Source organism: Pholcus phalangioides, unplaced genomic scaffold, assembly GCF_987345545.1.
Source record: "Pholcus phalangioides strain wild (caught in Gottingen) unplaced genomic scaffold, Ppha-v1.0 ptg000032l_1, whole genome shotgun sequence".
Classification (NCBI taxonomy): Eukaryota; Metazoa; Arthropoda; class Arachnida; order Araneae; family Pholcidae; genus Pholcus; species Pholcus phalangioides.
This window is the reverse complement of record NW_028301622.1, coordinates 6,213,385-6,230,061: the sequence shown is the minus strand read 5'-3', so window position 1 is coordinate 6,230,061 and position 16,677 is coordinate 6,213,385. Positions and strand designations below refer to the sequence as shown.

The following is a 16,677-nucleotide window of genomic DNA, read 5'->3' as shown; positions in this document are numbered from 1 at the left end:
GGTATCTCTGCGAATCAAATAAATAATTCATTTCTAAAAACATGTTCTATCCAAAGGTTCGTTTACTTTCATTGTCTACTTAGGGGCCGTTCAAGTATTACGTCATCATCGATGGGGGGGGGGGGGTTTCCCGATTTGCTGACTTCTGATGACAAGGGGAGGGGAGGGAGGGTTTGGACAATGCTTACGTCAGCAACCACCCTTTATGAAAATATGAGTTAGGATTCCGAAAGGCAGAGCTGATGACGAAATTTTGCTGACAAGGGGGGGGGGTGTCATCGTTTTCCTGACAAAGGGGGGGGGCGTCAAAAATGGCTAAAAATTTGCTTACGTAATACTTGAACGGCCCCTTAGTAGGAAGAGCTTGCAAAGAAGCCCATTAACACTGAAAATTTAACATGGAATTTAGCACATGTAATAAATCTAAAACAAATATACAGTCGATCCCGCTCATAACGTTCCCATTTAGAACGTTTTCCCACTTGGTTCGACTTATTTTTGTGGTTCCAACTCTAAATAATTATCATTAAGATTTCCCATTTAAAGTGTTTTCCTGCTTATAACGTTCTTTTAAGACGGTTTTTTGAAAATGTTATAAGCAGGATCCACTGTAATTAAAAGTTAGAGGCTCACATTTATGTACAGGGTGATTATAAAAAAACTATCCCGACATATGGGCCCCTAACTATCATACCATTCACAGAAACTGAATGAAATTTCGGCATAAGGTATTTTGATGTATGCGCTCAAGAATGATATGGAAAACAACAGTGTCACTCTAACAGTTACGGTTACAGTGAGAAAATTTCGAAAATATCAAATGGCAACACCAAGTTTTTTGTATTGGAATGTGATCTCCATTGTGAAAACCCCTAAATAGCGTTCGAACGGCAACTGTAGCATGAAAATCACCGACGGTAGATAGGCTAAAAGTGAGGACAACCAATAAGGACAGAGAAGCAGCATGGCGAGACTTTTCAATGGGGAGATCGGCTCGCATTTGCGCCCATTAAAGTACTGCGTAACTACAAAAGGGGGGTGGGGTGAGGAGGGGATCGTCTTTGTAGACGATTTATCCAATTTCGAAGTTCATTTTAGCTTTCGATCAGTTTTTATCTTTTTTAATGCGCTCACTGACATTTCGCCTGCCCTGACCGCATGAGGAACCAAGCAAGTGACTGACTGTGTGAGTGACCAAGTGAATGTGTGAGTGGCCGTATAAGTGGGTGAATGACTATATGAGTGAGTGACTATGAATAATAAGTGAGTGTGAGTGACAGTATGAGTGAGTGAATGATCATATGAGTGACGGTATGAGTAAGTGGGAGTGACGGGTTGAATAAATGACCATATGAATGATTGAGTGAGTGATCGTATGAGTGACTAACTGCCTGACCGTATTAGTGATCAAGTTAGTGACCGTATGAGTGACCACACTCACTTGATCTCTCATACTGTCACATTGTCACTCATACGGTCACCCACCCCTTCACTTGGTCACTCATACGGTCACTCACGCATTCACTTGGTCACTCATACGGTCACTAACTGACTCACTTCGTAACTCACACGGTCAAGGGCGGCGAAATGTCAGGAATGAATGTCGAGGAGTGGGGGGGGGGGCGGTAGCAAAATGTCGGAGGTGAAATTTCCGTAAATCTTTTAAAAGCTAATCTTTAAATTTTGGGCAGTACCTGATACGAATGAAACGACTTTCCATAGGATCGCGTTTCGGTTAACGAAGATTTCGGCTATCGAACGTGATTCCGGAACAAATCGTCATTTATAGTCGAAGTATTAGTATACCGAATCATCACTCTTCCTGCTTACGCTCCCGGACAAAAAAATTCAATTCCGAGAACCTCAGTACACGAAATCTTCTTTTCACCGCGTGTATGAAGTACGTTCTGTTATAATTATCGCGAATATTTTCAAGGTACATCTACCGATATCTTGAACTTTTTATTCATACGCATTCGTTTTATTTATTTACTAGCTATAATACCCGGCGCTGCCCGGGTTTTCTTGAATGAGGCTTTTTTGTATCACGTGATATCTCCCTCTTTCTTTGAGGGACATGCAAACTGTGTCTAAGTTAACCAATATGGCGACTTCCTGCGCGACTTCATGAAATAAACAAATGTAGATTTAAAGAAACGTAGAAATGAATATATATATATTTTTCCCCCTTTTTTAAGGGTCGCTCAGTATTTTGACCCCCCCCCCCGAACTGCAAGTTATCCATCTGCCAGTTTCAGCTTCCAAAAATGCTTAATTAAAGCTGTGGAATTTTTCGATGTACTTTTTACGGGCCCATAATTAATTTTAAAATATCTTACCTCACATGAATTTATGCAGTTTGAATATCAAAAGACAATACGGAGACATTAATTTTCATGCTTGAGAAGATATAAATAAAAAGTTGAAATCAATGTTATTGCACGAATATCCAACTCAAAAGTAGGTTCGGCTAATTACTTCATATTTAATCTCCTGGGCTTCGTATACCTCTAAGCAAACTCAATATTTCAAAAATCGAGAATTCAATGCAATTTTTAAAATTATTGATGTGGCAGGAAACTCCCAGTAAATTTTCGCATTTATGCAGTAAAATCTGCAATTTTAACACTGATATCTATGGGGATCATCCTTTGCCTGACCAAAGTGATGCTGATGATGATTCTGACGACTATTGAAAAATGTGGCAAACCATTATAAAGGGTATAAACTGTTATACATATACACTGGCAGCGTTAAAGAAGCGACAAACCATTGTAAAGCCATATACACGTCTTAAACGCATTGCTAGGGAACCACAGTAACCAAAGTAAACGTTCGGAAAGTGATTGTTGAGGCCCAAAAACCATTGTTGCCCTGCGGTTTTTTGCCCATTTGGGGCATTTGCCCTGGTCTGACGAAATTTTAAAGTAGCCTATCGTTCAAGTCGGGTCCCATTTGGTATATATGCAAAATTTGGCGACGATCGATCTAAAATTGTAGATTTGTATAGAGAACATACACACACACACAGACACACACACAGAAAATCAATTTTATATATATAGATTAGTTCTGTTCCCCCCCCCCCAATTCGGGTCCGAAGAATATCTATTTTTTCACCCCATTTAGTGAAGAAAGATGAAAGCCATTTCTGAAATTACACAGCAGTGGAAAGTAAAGGCTTGCATGCAACGACCCGCTCCCCCAAATACCAACCCATTCGGCCGAAATTACTTTTACCTCTGCAGATTTTTTCTAGGAAAATTGTAATACTGCAGCACACACGCACTCATTTCATGAATTTTTTTCGCACATGGGCATTTCTCTTTCCCCCAATCAAATATCGCTTTATCCTAATCAAAAAGGGGGGAAAAAACTCTTGAAGGGATGCTTAGGATTTTTCTTATTTTTTGGTTGACCGGATCGAACCACGATTTCTTAGAAATGGGATGACGTCTTTTTCTTTTACCCATCCCCGATGTTATAATCAGGAAGAGTGTGTTCGGTATATTATATAGTACAAAGAAATAAGAAACGCCGAAGAATCAGTGTTTTATAAGAGAAGGAGGTGATGAGAGAGAAAGAAAGAGGAGTGTGAGTGAGTGCTAAGGATGTTAACTGGAAAAAAAGGAAGAAAATTAAGAGGATGTTATAAAAGAGTTGAATGACTGTTGTATGTAGAAGGGAAAAAGAGAGTCGAAGAAAAAGAACCATCTACGACAACGCTACGACATCCCACTACTGGTAAGGAAGGAGTGTGAGTGAGTGCGAGAGAGGTTAATGTGACCGGCGATCAGCTGTTGCAGCAGATTGTTTTCTTGGAATTTTGCCAGGAGGATGTGCGAATGTTGGTGGTGGATTATATATTATAAGAAAGTTCTTTTTCCTTTTTTAAACTTTTACTGCCATCGCAGATATTCCACATACTTCCTTTTTTTTTTCTGATGAGAGTCAATTTCAATCAAGGAGAGAGAGAGAAACTGTTTCCTCCTTTCGGATCCATTGATGAAAATGTGCGTTTTGCTACGCTACTGTGTTTTATTATTACAGTACACGTCGCTTAGTGTGATCACATCGGGACTAGGGTTATTTTTTAATAACAATCCGGAAAAAGTCCCAGTAGTAAATACGATAGCATCGAGCTTATATTATAATATAATAAGCTCGATGTACGATGGTCATGTATCCTTGGTCGAACGGGACGTATGGGAACGGAACAACTCCGTTTTTTCTTTTCTTTAATAGGTTTCAAAATGTTAGATCTTACAGTTTTTTTTTTTTTTTCAATTGTTCCAAAACGGAGTGTTTTTCCCTCTTGAACTAAAATCCCTTTTTTTTTTCTCTCTTTCAAAAATTGTGCGGATTCTAACGTATCCGAGACACGGTCTAACGTGCGTCTCGAATTGCGATACTTTTTATAAAATGTATGGTACATTCCACAGATTCTCTTGTATAAGTCTTTCAGTCATCGAGCCGCTGCGAGGGATCCAACATCGAATGCAAGGAAATCACGTGACTTGTTGAGTAACAGAGTTTGTGTCTGGAAATTTCCCCATTGGTTCAGTCTCTAAGTATTGCGTTTTAATAATTGAAAAAAAAGAAGAAAGAATTTTTTTATATAAAGATAAAAAAAGATTAAATTATTTCTTTCATTAATATTGGAATAATTTCTTTCATTAATATTGGAATTTTTCCTTCATTAATTCTGGCATTTTCTTTCATTAATTCTAAAATTTTCTTTCATAAACTCTGGAATTATTTCCTTTATCAATTATTATTTCTTTCATTAATTCCGGAGGTATCTCTTTCATTAATTTTGTAAATATCTCTCTTATTAATTCTAGAATTTTTTCTTTCATTAATTTTGGAATTCTCTTTCCTTAATTCTGGAATTATCTTTCATCAATACTGAAATTATCTTTCATTGATTTTGGAATTATCACTTTCATTTATTCTCAAATCATCTTCCATTAATTCTCGAATCATCTTCCATTAATTCTCGAATCATCTTCCATTAATTCTCGAATCATCTTTCATTAATGCTAGCATTATCACTTTTATTTATTTCGGAATTATCACTTTTATTTATTTCGGAATTATCACTTTTATTTATTTCGGAATTATCACTTTTATTTATTTCGGAATTATCACTTTTATTTATTTCGGAATTATCACTTCATAAATGCTGAAATTATCTCTTTCATTAATTCTGGAATTATCAATTCACCAATGCGGAAATTATGTCTTTCATTAAATCCAGAATTTTTCCTTTCATTAATTCTGGAATTCTCTCTTTCATTAATTTTGAATTATTGTTTTCATGAATGCTAAAATGATCTCTTTCATTAATTCTGGAATTATCTGTCATTAATGCTAGGTTATTGCTTTCATTAATTTTTGGAATTATCGCTTTCATTAATTTTGGAATTATCACTTTCCTTAATTTTGGAATCATCTTTCATCAATCTGGAATTATCTTTTGTTAATGCTGGAATTATTGCTTTCATTAACCTTGGAATTATCTCTTTCCTTAATTCTGAAATTATCTTTCATTAATTCTGAAATTATCTTTCATTAATTCTGAAATTATCTTTCATTAATGCTGGAATTATCTCATCGATACTGAAATTATTTCTTTCATTTATTGTTTTAAACCCCTATTTATGCCATTAGAAAATAATGGAGATTGCACCAATATTCAATGAGTCACACACACACACACATGATCTACCAACGAATGATGTTGGTGACACCGTTCTCAGCACTGCCGAGACAGAGACTGCTCCCTCCAGTAATATAAGCTCAATACTTCTGGCCGAAGAACTGTGAATGTAGTCCATTCAAAGAAGCTGACCATAAACTGAAAAAAGGACAGAAGAAAAAATCCCTTCAAAAAAGTGATACATGAGCCTCCACTGTAGGACAGCCATTCCAAAAGCAGCACAACACGTGCATAGATCATAGCGGCTATTACGGCATGATAAGTACATTATGAACAGAGTACGGAAATTTTTGTCAATAAGAGAGCTTTCTGACCTACATAGTCTTACAGATTAATAGCAATAACTTATGGGGGGAATGAGTCTGGTTCACCCTTATCTTCAAAATATGCAAAATGAAAAATAAATAGAAGAGAATGAATAAAATAATGTATAGAAGGAGATGCCAAGATAGCTGCCCCAGCAGACAAAATACATCTAGTTGCGGCCCTGATTACAAATATTGGGAGAGCTCAAAAATATTGGGGGGGGGGGGAGAACAAAAATGAATTTTATGAGAGTGAAATAGAACCTATGCAGTGGGTCGTCATTGCGGGTACCCCATGCATGGTTCAAAAAGTGTAGGCATTTCTGAAGGGTGGCTATGCATAATTGCATTAAAAATGCCAACCCTTGCTCCCGACGCCTATCTTCTCAAAAACATGTTGGACAAAAAAAAAGACAATGAAAAAATGTTAAAAATACAATATTCGAAAAATATATAAATATTTAAATATTTTTTCATTGTTTTTTTTTCCGTCCAACATATTTTTGAGAAGACAGGCGTCGGGAGCAAGGGTTGCCATTTTTAATGCAATTATGCATAGCCACCCTTCAGAAATGCCTACACTTTTTGAACCATGCATGGGGTACCCGCAATGACGACCCACTGCATAGGTTCTATTTCACTCTCATAAAATTCATTTTTGTTCTCCTCCCCCCCCCCCCCCCCAATATTTTTGAGCTCTCCCAATATTTGTAATCAGGGCCGCAACTAGATGTATTTTGTCTGCTGGGGCAGCTATCTCAGCATCTCCTTCTATACATTATTTTTTATTTTATTCATTCTCTTCTATTTATTTTTCATTTTGCATATTTTGAAGATAAGGGTGAACCAGACTCATTCCCCCCCCCATAAGTTATCGCTATTAATCTGTAAGACTATGTAGGTCAGAAAGCTCTCAAAATTTTTGAAGGGCCAAGCATTCCCCCCCCCCCCCGACAAAATTGATCCAAAATAGTGCATTCTTTGACATTTACTGGATTGGGGGACCCCTTTCCCAGCTAGCAGACATGCTGACATAATTTTAGAAAATTTCCTGGTTTTGAGACTACAATTCAGTTATCAGTCATAAAAAAAGTTAAGTGCAAAGCTCAATTTTTTTTTTAGTTGCCATGGTGACCTGGCACCTGCCCTGTATCGGCCACACACAGGCCGGTAGCCAAAAATTTTGTTGGGAGAGGGACTGAAGTAATACAACAATAGATTTGGCCATCTTTTCCCCTTTTTTTGGTTATTTTCTCACATTTACCGATTTGATAAAAATTCTGCAGTGGAAAATGTGTACAAGGTGCATGTTCGGTTGAGTAGTATCAGTGTTCAGTGTTTGGTCCTCACGTGTATATATAATGTTCTGTTCCCATCACTGAATGATATTGTAGTTATATATTTCTTTAATGTTGCATTTTATCCAGGTTATTGGATGTATGTCATGGCCGTCGTCTAGAAGAAGAAAGACAACTTATATTATACCTCGTTTTTGAACACGTAGATCAAGATTTGTCCACATTCCTTGAAAAGTGTCCACCTCCAGGCCTTGGTCCAGATAAAATTAGAGTAAGTTGGAAACTTTTTAATCCTAATTAAAAAAAGCATTCTTGTTATATTCACACAGTTGACTCTTGGATTTTGCTTTTGGGCATTTACTCACCAAGAGTACTTACCCTTCACAAAAAAATTTCTAAATTGGATAAGAAAGTCCTTGTTTTGCATGTGCATCAAAGGGACTCTTCCCCCCCCCCCCTCGAAATACAGTAAAAGTTTAGCTTATGAATTACTCAGTTTATGAGTGTTTCGCTAGATGTGAGCAGATCATTAAAAAAAATGTTGACCTGATAAATGAGCAATATCTTGCAACATGAGAAAAATTTTAAGCAAATCTTAATGCAGTAAACTAGTGATATCTTGTAACCATATACATGGGCAGAATTTTCTCGGGGGAGGGGGGTTAATTTTTTTCTTCTTCTCAGGGGGGGGGGTTACATTTTCCCTGCAAAATAACACTATAATATCGGCTTGAGAGGGGGGGTTAGAACCTCAAAACCCCTTTTTGTGGCGTATGCCAATGCTTGTAATACAAGTAATGCAGATATATACTGAAGTCTCCTAGAAGAGGACTAGTCTGTACTAGACAATTGAAATTCAATTTTTCTCTGTTAATTTAAAATTCAAAATTTGAGACATCTTCTAACCTCTAGAGCAGTTTTTTCAATTTTTTTTCCATTCTCTCCTCTTTTAACCGGAGTTCCAGTATCCAAGAGTTTCAAATTGCATAACTGATGAACCTGAACCTAGGTGCATCTAGTTCTTCAGGTTCAGTGTCCAAGAGCGAAACTCTTTGTACTTATTAAGTTGATTTCTAAGTAAATTTACAGCATACAAAAATTTAGAAATAAGAGGGATTTCTGTACCCCATGCTAGATATATCTGTCAGGTCTGTATGTATGTGCTAGATATATCTGTAGGTCCTTGAAGAGATTTAATTGTTTTCCCACTATTATGTGCTTAATATTATTCTGTGAAGAGGTCCGTGACCTTCATCTTATTATTCTCCTTAGACTTTGTCTTATTGGTGCAATGGGTCTGTGAAACATAGAAGGTCAAAACTCACGAGGTATGTTTCTCTCCGGGGGCGGGAATCAAGCTTACCTACTGCATGGTTACAAAGTCGCGTGTGCAGAGCTGCAACTGGGAAGGGGGTCTGGTGCCCCAAGTGCTGGACTACTTTACTGCCCAACAACTCTGGTCATATATCGCCATACAGCAATTTCCAACCAGTGGAGTTGGGTCTTAATCTTGAAAATTGCGTTCAAAAAATTTAGTATTAATTTTAAAAAATCACATAAGTCATGTATCCCTTGTATCCCTCCATTTACTCCATTTATCTCAGATGTGTGTCTTAGTTAAAAACCATTTTTGAGAAAATAATTGAAGAAAATTGAAAAATTATTTAGTGACTTAATTGATAGATTAATGAAGTCATGCAAAAAACTCGTTGCTTTTTTATGAAAACTCTTTTTGTTGATATTTTAAATACATTAATGTTTGCTGGGGTCAAAATGGCACCACGACACGCTACACACAGAATTTTCACACCAGTAAAGGGTTAAACAAGATATACGGAAGACTGGATGTTGTGAAGATATTTATTATTTGAGATGTTAATTTTTTTTTTTAAGGAAGGAAAAAACTCATCACTACCTCTACCGGGAGTTAGTTAGTTAAAGGGTTAAACATCTGCCATGCCCCCCACTTAATTTTTATCCATTGCCCCTGGGTTGAGAACCACTGTTCTGGAATTTTCTTGTAGTGGTAATTCCTCTTCCTTGTAGTGGCAATGAAGGTAGATATTAGAAAAGGTTTTTTTTTTTGAACTGGTCCATAAAATGTTTAAGCCAATCTCTGGGCGAAAAACTAATGTTTTTCCTCCTGTATTGGAGACAAGGAATTTGTCAATTTGTGAGAACAATCTTTCCATGGTCATTAGAATGAAGTTGAACCAGCGGGCTTGGTGATGATTTATATGCTGATACTCAATAATTAGAATATTATGTTCTTTGATATAAACATGTGCTTTTTACCTATATGTATTTCTATGTTATTGAAATCATGAAATGTGCTGGTGTTGCAAGTAGCAGCAATGCAAAAATATTTTCATTTGCTGTCTTTTTAATATTTAAGGATATCATGTATCAATTACTGAATGGTATCGATTTCCTGCACTCAAACAGAATCGTGCACAGGGATATGAAACCTCAAAATATACTCATCACCAACAATGGCCAAGTAAAAATAGCTGACTTTGGTTTAGCTAGGATCTTTGAACACCAGATGGCTCTCACATCCGTGGTAAGAAACAGTTTCAATGTTCTCTGAATTGTTGTCATATCTTTTTCACTCTCTCTGTAGATATGTTCGATGAATTCTCAAAATGTTCATCTTCCTCTGCAATCTAATGTAAGCAAAGTACAAAATCAGCAGTCATTTTCTGCAGCATCACTTCTAGAATGACTTCACATTCATGGCTGAGTATTAGCTTCACTTCTACAAGCGTGATGGAATTTTGTCAGTTCACCACATTCTTCATGTGGCCACAAAGAAAGAAAACACTATGATTGAAATCCAGCGAATGCAGCAGCCAATCCATACCCTCCCCCATGGTGATGTGACACCATTTGTCTAGAGCTCAGTGTGATGACAAAATGAAGTGTACCAACTTCTATTTGGAGGTTATAAAAAAATTCGAACCCCACACATTAATCTCCTTTATACGAGACTGTGATTGGGGGCAACTTGCTGAATTGAATAGAATCGTAGTTAAGATATAGGTCGCAACGAGTTGTGGTAAACTGAGAATTCTCTGGTTAGACAGGCGTCACAAGTGGAGTTCCTCAAGGAAGTGTCCGTGGCCCCATACTTTTTTTTCACTTTTTGTCAATAAACTCGATCAGGGTATCGATGAGATTGCTAGTAAATTCGCAGATGACGTGAAGCTGATGGGGGTAATCTAGAATCAAAGCGATGGGGAGTTGCTGCAGACCAACTTAAACAGCATTGCAGCATGCACAAATGAATGGAGCATGACGCTTAGCGTTGATAAGTGCATGGTCACACTCATTTTGGTTCGAAAAACCCACGATTCTCTTACAAGTTGAATGGTGTCACTATCCCGGAAGCAAGTAGGGTCACTGATTTGGGAATTCTCATTGACTAGCGGCTTAGGTTTTCTGAACATTGTTCAGCGGGGGTCAAAAAAGCGGATAGAATGCTTGGTCTCATTTTCAAAAAGGTCTCTTTGCGTTCTCCTAAAGTCATTCTTCCGCTTTTTCGAGGCTTAGTTCGTCCGGGATTGGAGTATGCTGTAAGGTTTTGGAGACTATACCTACAGAGGGACATAGACTAGGTTGAAGGGGTGCAGAGAAGAGCTACGCGTGTCTTTATTGGCACTTGGGGATTGAGTTATGAAGAGAGACTTCATTTTTTGAATATATTTACATTGGATAAACGCAGATGTCGAGGAAATATGGTCGAAGTGTTCAAAATTTTCAATGGGATAGATAGGATGGACCATGAACTTTTAGTACGCCGCCAATCGACTGCTTTTATAAGGGGACACCAGTATCGATTGGTGAGGGACAATGCGAGGTTATGGTGTCGCAGGGAATTTTTCTCTAATAGGGTTGTTAATAAATGGAATAGCTTACCCCCAGAGGTAGTAAATTGTAACACAATTGACACGTTTAAAAAGAAATACAATAAGCATATTGGGGTAATTCGAGAAGCTATCCATACTTATAATATGACAACCATAATATTCTTTATGGGCTATAATACTATTATAATACTTTATCATGCATATATATTGTTTATAATTTTTGTGTATATTCCTTATGGGCTATAATACTATTATAATACTTTATCATGCATATATATTGTTTATAATTTTTGTGATTGTGTTTTTAATTGGGTTGCTGTGTTTTTGAAATATATGACATGCATATTTGTTATGGGCATCTTTTTCTCAGCCACCTCGTTGGACATTTTGCCTGTTGTGGTGTTGTATTTGTATTTAAGAATAACTTTAATAACTAGCTTTAATTTGCTTACTATTCCACTTTAAAAGCCAATAATCCATTTTGGGACACCCTGTGCAAACTATTATTACTAACTTTGATTGTTATTTCTCTTTATCATCTTTTTTTAAATGCCTACAAACAGTCTGATGAGGATTGTCAGCTAGAAGGAATTTGTTGGAAGCAAAATGTGGTTTCATGGACTAACATCGGGGATAACCTTGTTTGTCCTGAATGCTTGTAGTTTTTGTCTGATACCATCCGGCCAGGCGCGGTAGCCCAGGTCGATAAGATACTTGCCTAGAGTACCAAAGGATGTTTAGAGGTGTTGCAAGTTCGATACCTTATTCCTGCTTGTCAGAAACTTTCCTGACATGGGTACAACAGAAACAACAACATAACCACAAAAAAACATTGCTACCGCAAGGAATCCCACATCGAGGGGTTAGCACACCAAACCTCTCAGTGAGTATGAAAAAGGCTGCCATTTGGAATTGTCAGTAAATTGTAGGTCCCTGTCTAATTAGCTCTCATATGCAGAAAATGACCAGGGTGCGACCAAAATGATCAGACCATCCTGTCTATTAATCAATAGTAAATCACATTAGTAATAGATCAGGATGGTGCACAGTTTATGTACACTGCTCAAAACAATTAGGGGAGCACATGGTTTTAACAAAATTACGCAAAGATGTATACCGATAAGTAACATAAAATGAATCATCCATAATTTAAAGCCTAGCAGGAAACGGAAGAAGAAAACTTCATATGCAAATCAAAGTTCATGATGTCAAAAACCAGAAAAAGGAGATAAGGGCAGAAATCGAGATGTTGCAGAAACGTCTGTTTTACTGCCGTAACTGTGAAATTCGATTGCGCAGTATTTTTTTTTGAGACAAGGTGACTTGAGGATGTCTCAACAACGTGATTTACCGGAATCCATGGCATGGCGTGTTATAGGCAGACTGGAATCCAGGCAAACACAACGTAGTGTCGAGGACGCTGTTGGAGTCGCCAGAAGTGTTGTTGCAAGGCTGTTGTTTTACGGCAGTAAAACAGACGTTTCTGCAACATCTCGATTTCTGCCCTTATCTCCTTTTTCTGGTTTTTGACATCATGAACTTTGATTTGCATATGAAGTTTTCTTCTTCCGTTTCCTGCTAGGCTTTAAATTATGGATGATTCATTTTATGTTACTTATCGGTATACATCTTTGCGTAATTTTGTTAAAACCATGTGCTCCCCTAATTGTTTTGAGCAGTGTACATAAACTGTGCACCATCCTGATCTATTACTAATGTGATTTACTATTGATTAATAGACAGGATGGTCTGATCATTTTGGTCGCACCCTGGTCATTTTCTGCATATGAGAGCTAATTAGACAGGGACCTACAATTTACTGACAATTCCAAATGGCAGCCTTTTTCATACTCACTGAGAGGTTTGGTGTGCTAACCCCTCGATGTGGGATTCCTTGCGGTAGCAATGTTTTTTTGTGGAATCAATTCCAAGAAACAGGAAATGTTAGACCTCGACCAGGGCAAGGTCGGCCATGCGCCACTACAGCAACTGATGACCGGTATATGCGGTTAACGGCCCGTCGAAACAGAACAGAGAATGCTACGCAGCTGCAAAGACGGTTGCTCTTGGCAACAGGACGAAGGGTGTCCAGCCAAACAGTACGTAATCGGCTTCATGAGGGAGGGCACTATGCACGTAGGCCAATGGTCTGCATTCCGTTGACCCCACGCCACCGTGCTGCACGAAGAAGATGGGCTTCTGAACATCGAGATTGGGAGCAACATGATTGGAGCCAAGTGCTGTTTACAGACGAGTCCCGATTCAGTCTGGAGTGTGACACCCGACGTGTTCTGGTATGGAGGGACAGGGGCACTCGAAATAACCCCGCATTCGTTCGTGAAAGGTCACAATACAGACGAGCTGGTTGGATGGTATGGGGTGGAATCAGCATAGGCGGACGTACGGACCTGCATATCATTCGGAATGGCACTTTGACGGCCCGAAGGTATGCAAACGAGATACTGCGACCTCATGTCATCCCTTACGCTGGAGCCATTGGAGATTCCTTTGTTTTCCAGGTTGATAATGCCCGACCGCATAGAGCTCGTCTGGTGGAGAACATGCTTGAAGCTGAAACAATACAGCGTATGGAATGGCCAGCGTGACCTGAATCCAATCGAGCATGTTTGGGACATGCTCGGACGACGCATTGCTGCGTGACCAAGGCCGCCTGTTACTGTCCGAGACTTGCAGATTGCATTTCTTGAGGAGTGGAACAGTATTCCCCAAAGTCTGATCGATAACCTCATCGCATCCATGGCAAACGTGTGCAGTAGTCATAGCTGTTCGAGGAGACCACACGCCCTATTAAAACTCATGCATCATGTCTAAACAGTACTTTTTTTATCGTTTACATGTAACCAAATTGTTGCCCTAAATCATCTTTTCATGTTTTTTCCATATTTTCAAAGAATTAAAGCTTAATTCCAAGTTTTTTTACGTCTTTTTTCTGTATTGCGCATTGATACGCGTGTACTATCCATTGTATGCCAATACGTGGCTGTCTCGCACGGTTTTCTTCACTTTTTTGCTTGCTCCCCTAATTGTTTTGAGCAGTGTATGTTATGTACGTTTGATATGAACAGAGAGTCTGTTTTTTTTCAATTAAATATAAGTTTACTGGAACTCCATCATTAACTTCACAGCACAAAAACGTTTTAAACTTTTTTTTAATTTAACGTCTATGACCATAACTGAAATTTTAAACTGAAGGGAAGTTAAACCAATCTCGTTAATGCTTGTAAGATATGCCTTTAGGGATTATAAAAGTCCTAAAAGTTTGCAGGAATGCATTCTGGCTGGAAAAAATGTCTTCATTACGGGCATTTGTCCCTTTTTTTTTTTTTGATAATTGTTGCTGATTAATATTTTAATTTAATTTGTATGATTATTCCTTCATATGATTATTTTTTCTTCCCCCATGAAGGTTGTAACATTGTGGTATAGAGCACCAGAAGTTTTGTTACAGTCGTCATATGCAACAGCTGTCGATATATGGAGCTGTGGATGTATTTTTGCAGAGCTCTTCAATAGAAAGTAAGTTTATTTATCTCTTATATACACACAAGTATTTATTGCTTTTAATTGTTTCAGTATTAATATTCAGTTAGGACTCTTTATAGTAGTTGTCAAATTATACCAATAAGAACATGTTTGAGACTTCATAAAAAAAAAACATTGCTTGAATTCCTAATTTAACCTGTAACGTAGAAAAAGAAGAGGATTTTAAAAATATTCTCTTTTGGTGTTAAATAATAATTCAAGAACATAGTGCCTATATATTTTTCAAGTTATCTATGCTTATTCCCTATGTATCACTCTCAGGAAAAAATACTGTCTTTAAAATGGAAAAAAAAAATGGTACTACAACACTGCATGTTGATTGGATTGTTGATTAACTTGCAGGAGTGAAAATTTTTGCCAAAATTAAAAATAAATGTTTTTTTATACTTTATATCATGGTAAAAGTGTCATTCAATTGATATAAATGCAGTGCGGGAAAAAGATATAGAAATGATAAATTGGTTTGGAAAAAATTATAGACGAGAGATAAGAATTGTCATTTTGAAATGTAGTGCTGATGAAATTCACAACCCCTCACTTTGGTGCTATATAGATTCTCTCATGATTATATATTTCTTTTTTTTATCAGAAAAGTTATGAGGGAATTGAATTCAAATATTTTTCTTTGGTCAATCTGAGCTAGCTATACTAATCTCACAAATATATCTTCAATTCACTAGTAAGTTAATGTGGGGAAAAGTATATCTTTCCATTAACCATCCTTTACACCACATTTCATTTTTCTTCTGTACGGAAGGATGTAAAGCAGCCAAAGAGGCAGACCTACAACACGATACTGACATAACATGAAAAATACAAGCATTTCCATCTTTACTTCATAAAATGGAAAACAGATGACTGCATGAACACTAAACAAGTGCAACTCAACAACATAAATACGTTAGAGGCTACACATACACTCAGAACACACATTCCGGCATGTGCCGATTCGTTAGAAATTCCGCAGAGGAATGTGTACGAGGCGCATGTACGGTTAAGCAGTAGTGGCCAAAGAGAGGGCCTAGCTCAAAATATTCCAATTACAAACTGATACTTGTGCAAGCATACTTTTATAATGCCACCTTAACATGAAAAATATAAGAATAAAATATATTGGAAAAAAATCAAAATGTCAAGTAAGAACTTTTCTTTGAATTGATATTCTATTTGTATCAGGTTTTTTTATCACTTTATGATAATATTTTCATGTAAACTTGTATCAAACAAATGTTAATCATTGAACTAATTTTTTAAGGCCTTTATTTCGTGGCCAGTCTGAAGCAGACCAGCTGCGGAAAATATTTGAGTGAGTTTTTTTTTCCCTTTCTTTATGTTTGTTCAATGATCAAGTACAATATAGTCATTGCTCTCTTTGTATTTTAGGTTTCTTCACTGAAATTATGCATTTTTCTTCATGTGTAGATCACTATATTGTAGTAAATTTACTGAAGATGGTTCACAGCATTTGGAACACATAACAATTAGACTTCAGACACTCATGAACACAGTAGAACCCCCAATTATCTTGGGTACTGGTTAGGGGAAGAGAATCACAGATAACCAAAGACTGTGATTAAACTGCAGTGAATGAAAAATAAGCTGTAACACAACAGAGGGAGAGAGAGAGAGAGAGAGCAATCACAAAATAGTTTGAATAAAATGTATATATGTTCATGCATTTTGCCAGTTTAAAATTGATATTCAGTGTATATCCTAGTGTCAGTCATATCAAACAATCACAATTTAAGGTATCCGACTACCTTTCTTGTCACTTTTCTTTAAAATGGTACTGAAGTGAACTTTAATAACATTGTTTGACAGAAAGTGTCTCGAAATGGTGAAAACACTGATAAATTTTGGTCTATTATATTTTCTATGAAAAACTCGTTTTTATGTCAAATTTTAGGTAAAATTTATGT

The 16,677-nt window shown here is 37.1% G+C and overlaps 1 protein-coding gene across 1 annotated transcript in view; it reads left to right on the top strand.

Annotated features, from left to right (window-relative positions):
- Positions 1-16,677, top strand: part of LOC149066838 (cyclin-dependent kinase 4-like) — a 144,396-nt gene that overhangs the window by 115,768 nt on the left and 11,951 nt on the right. Inside the window, exons 4-7 of the mRNA XM_089253077.1 lie at positions 7,455-7,596; positions 9,721-9,888; positions 14,622-14,731; positions 16,014-16,064. Of these exons, the coding sequence (XP_089109203.1) occupies positions 7,455-7,596; positions 9,721-9,888; positions 14,622-14,731; positions 16,014-16,064 (471 nt within the window). The remainder of the gene's footprint in view (positions 1-7,454; positions 7,597-9,720; positions 9,889-14,621; positions 14,732-16,013; positions 16,065-16,677) is intronic.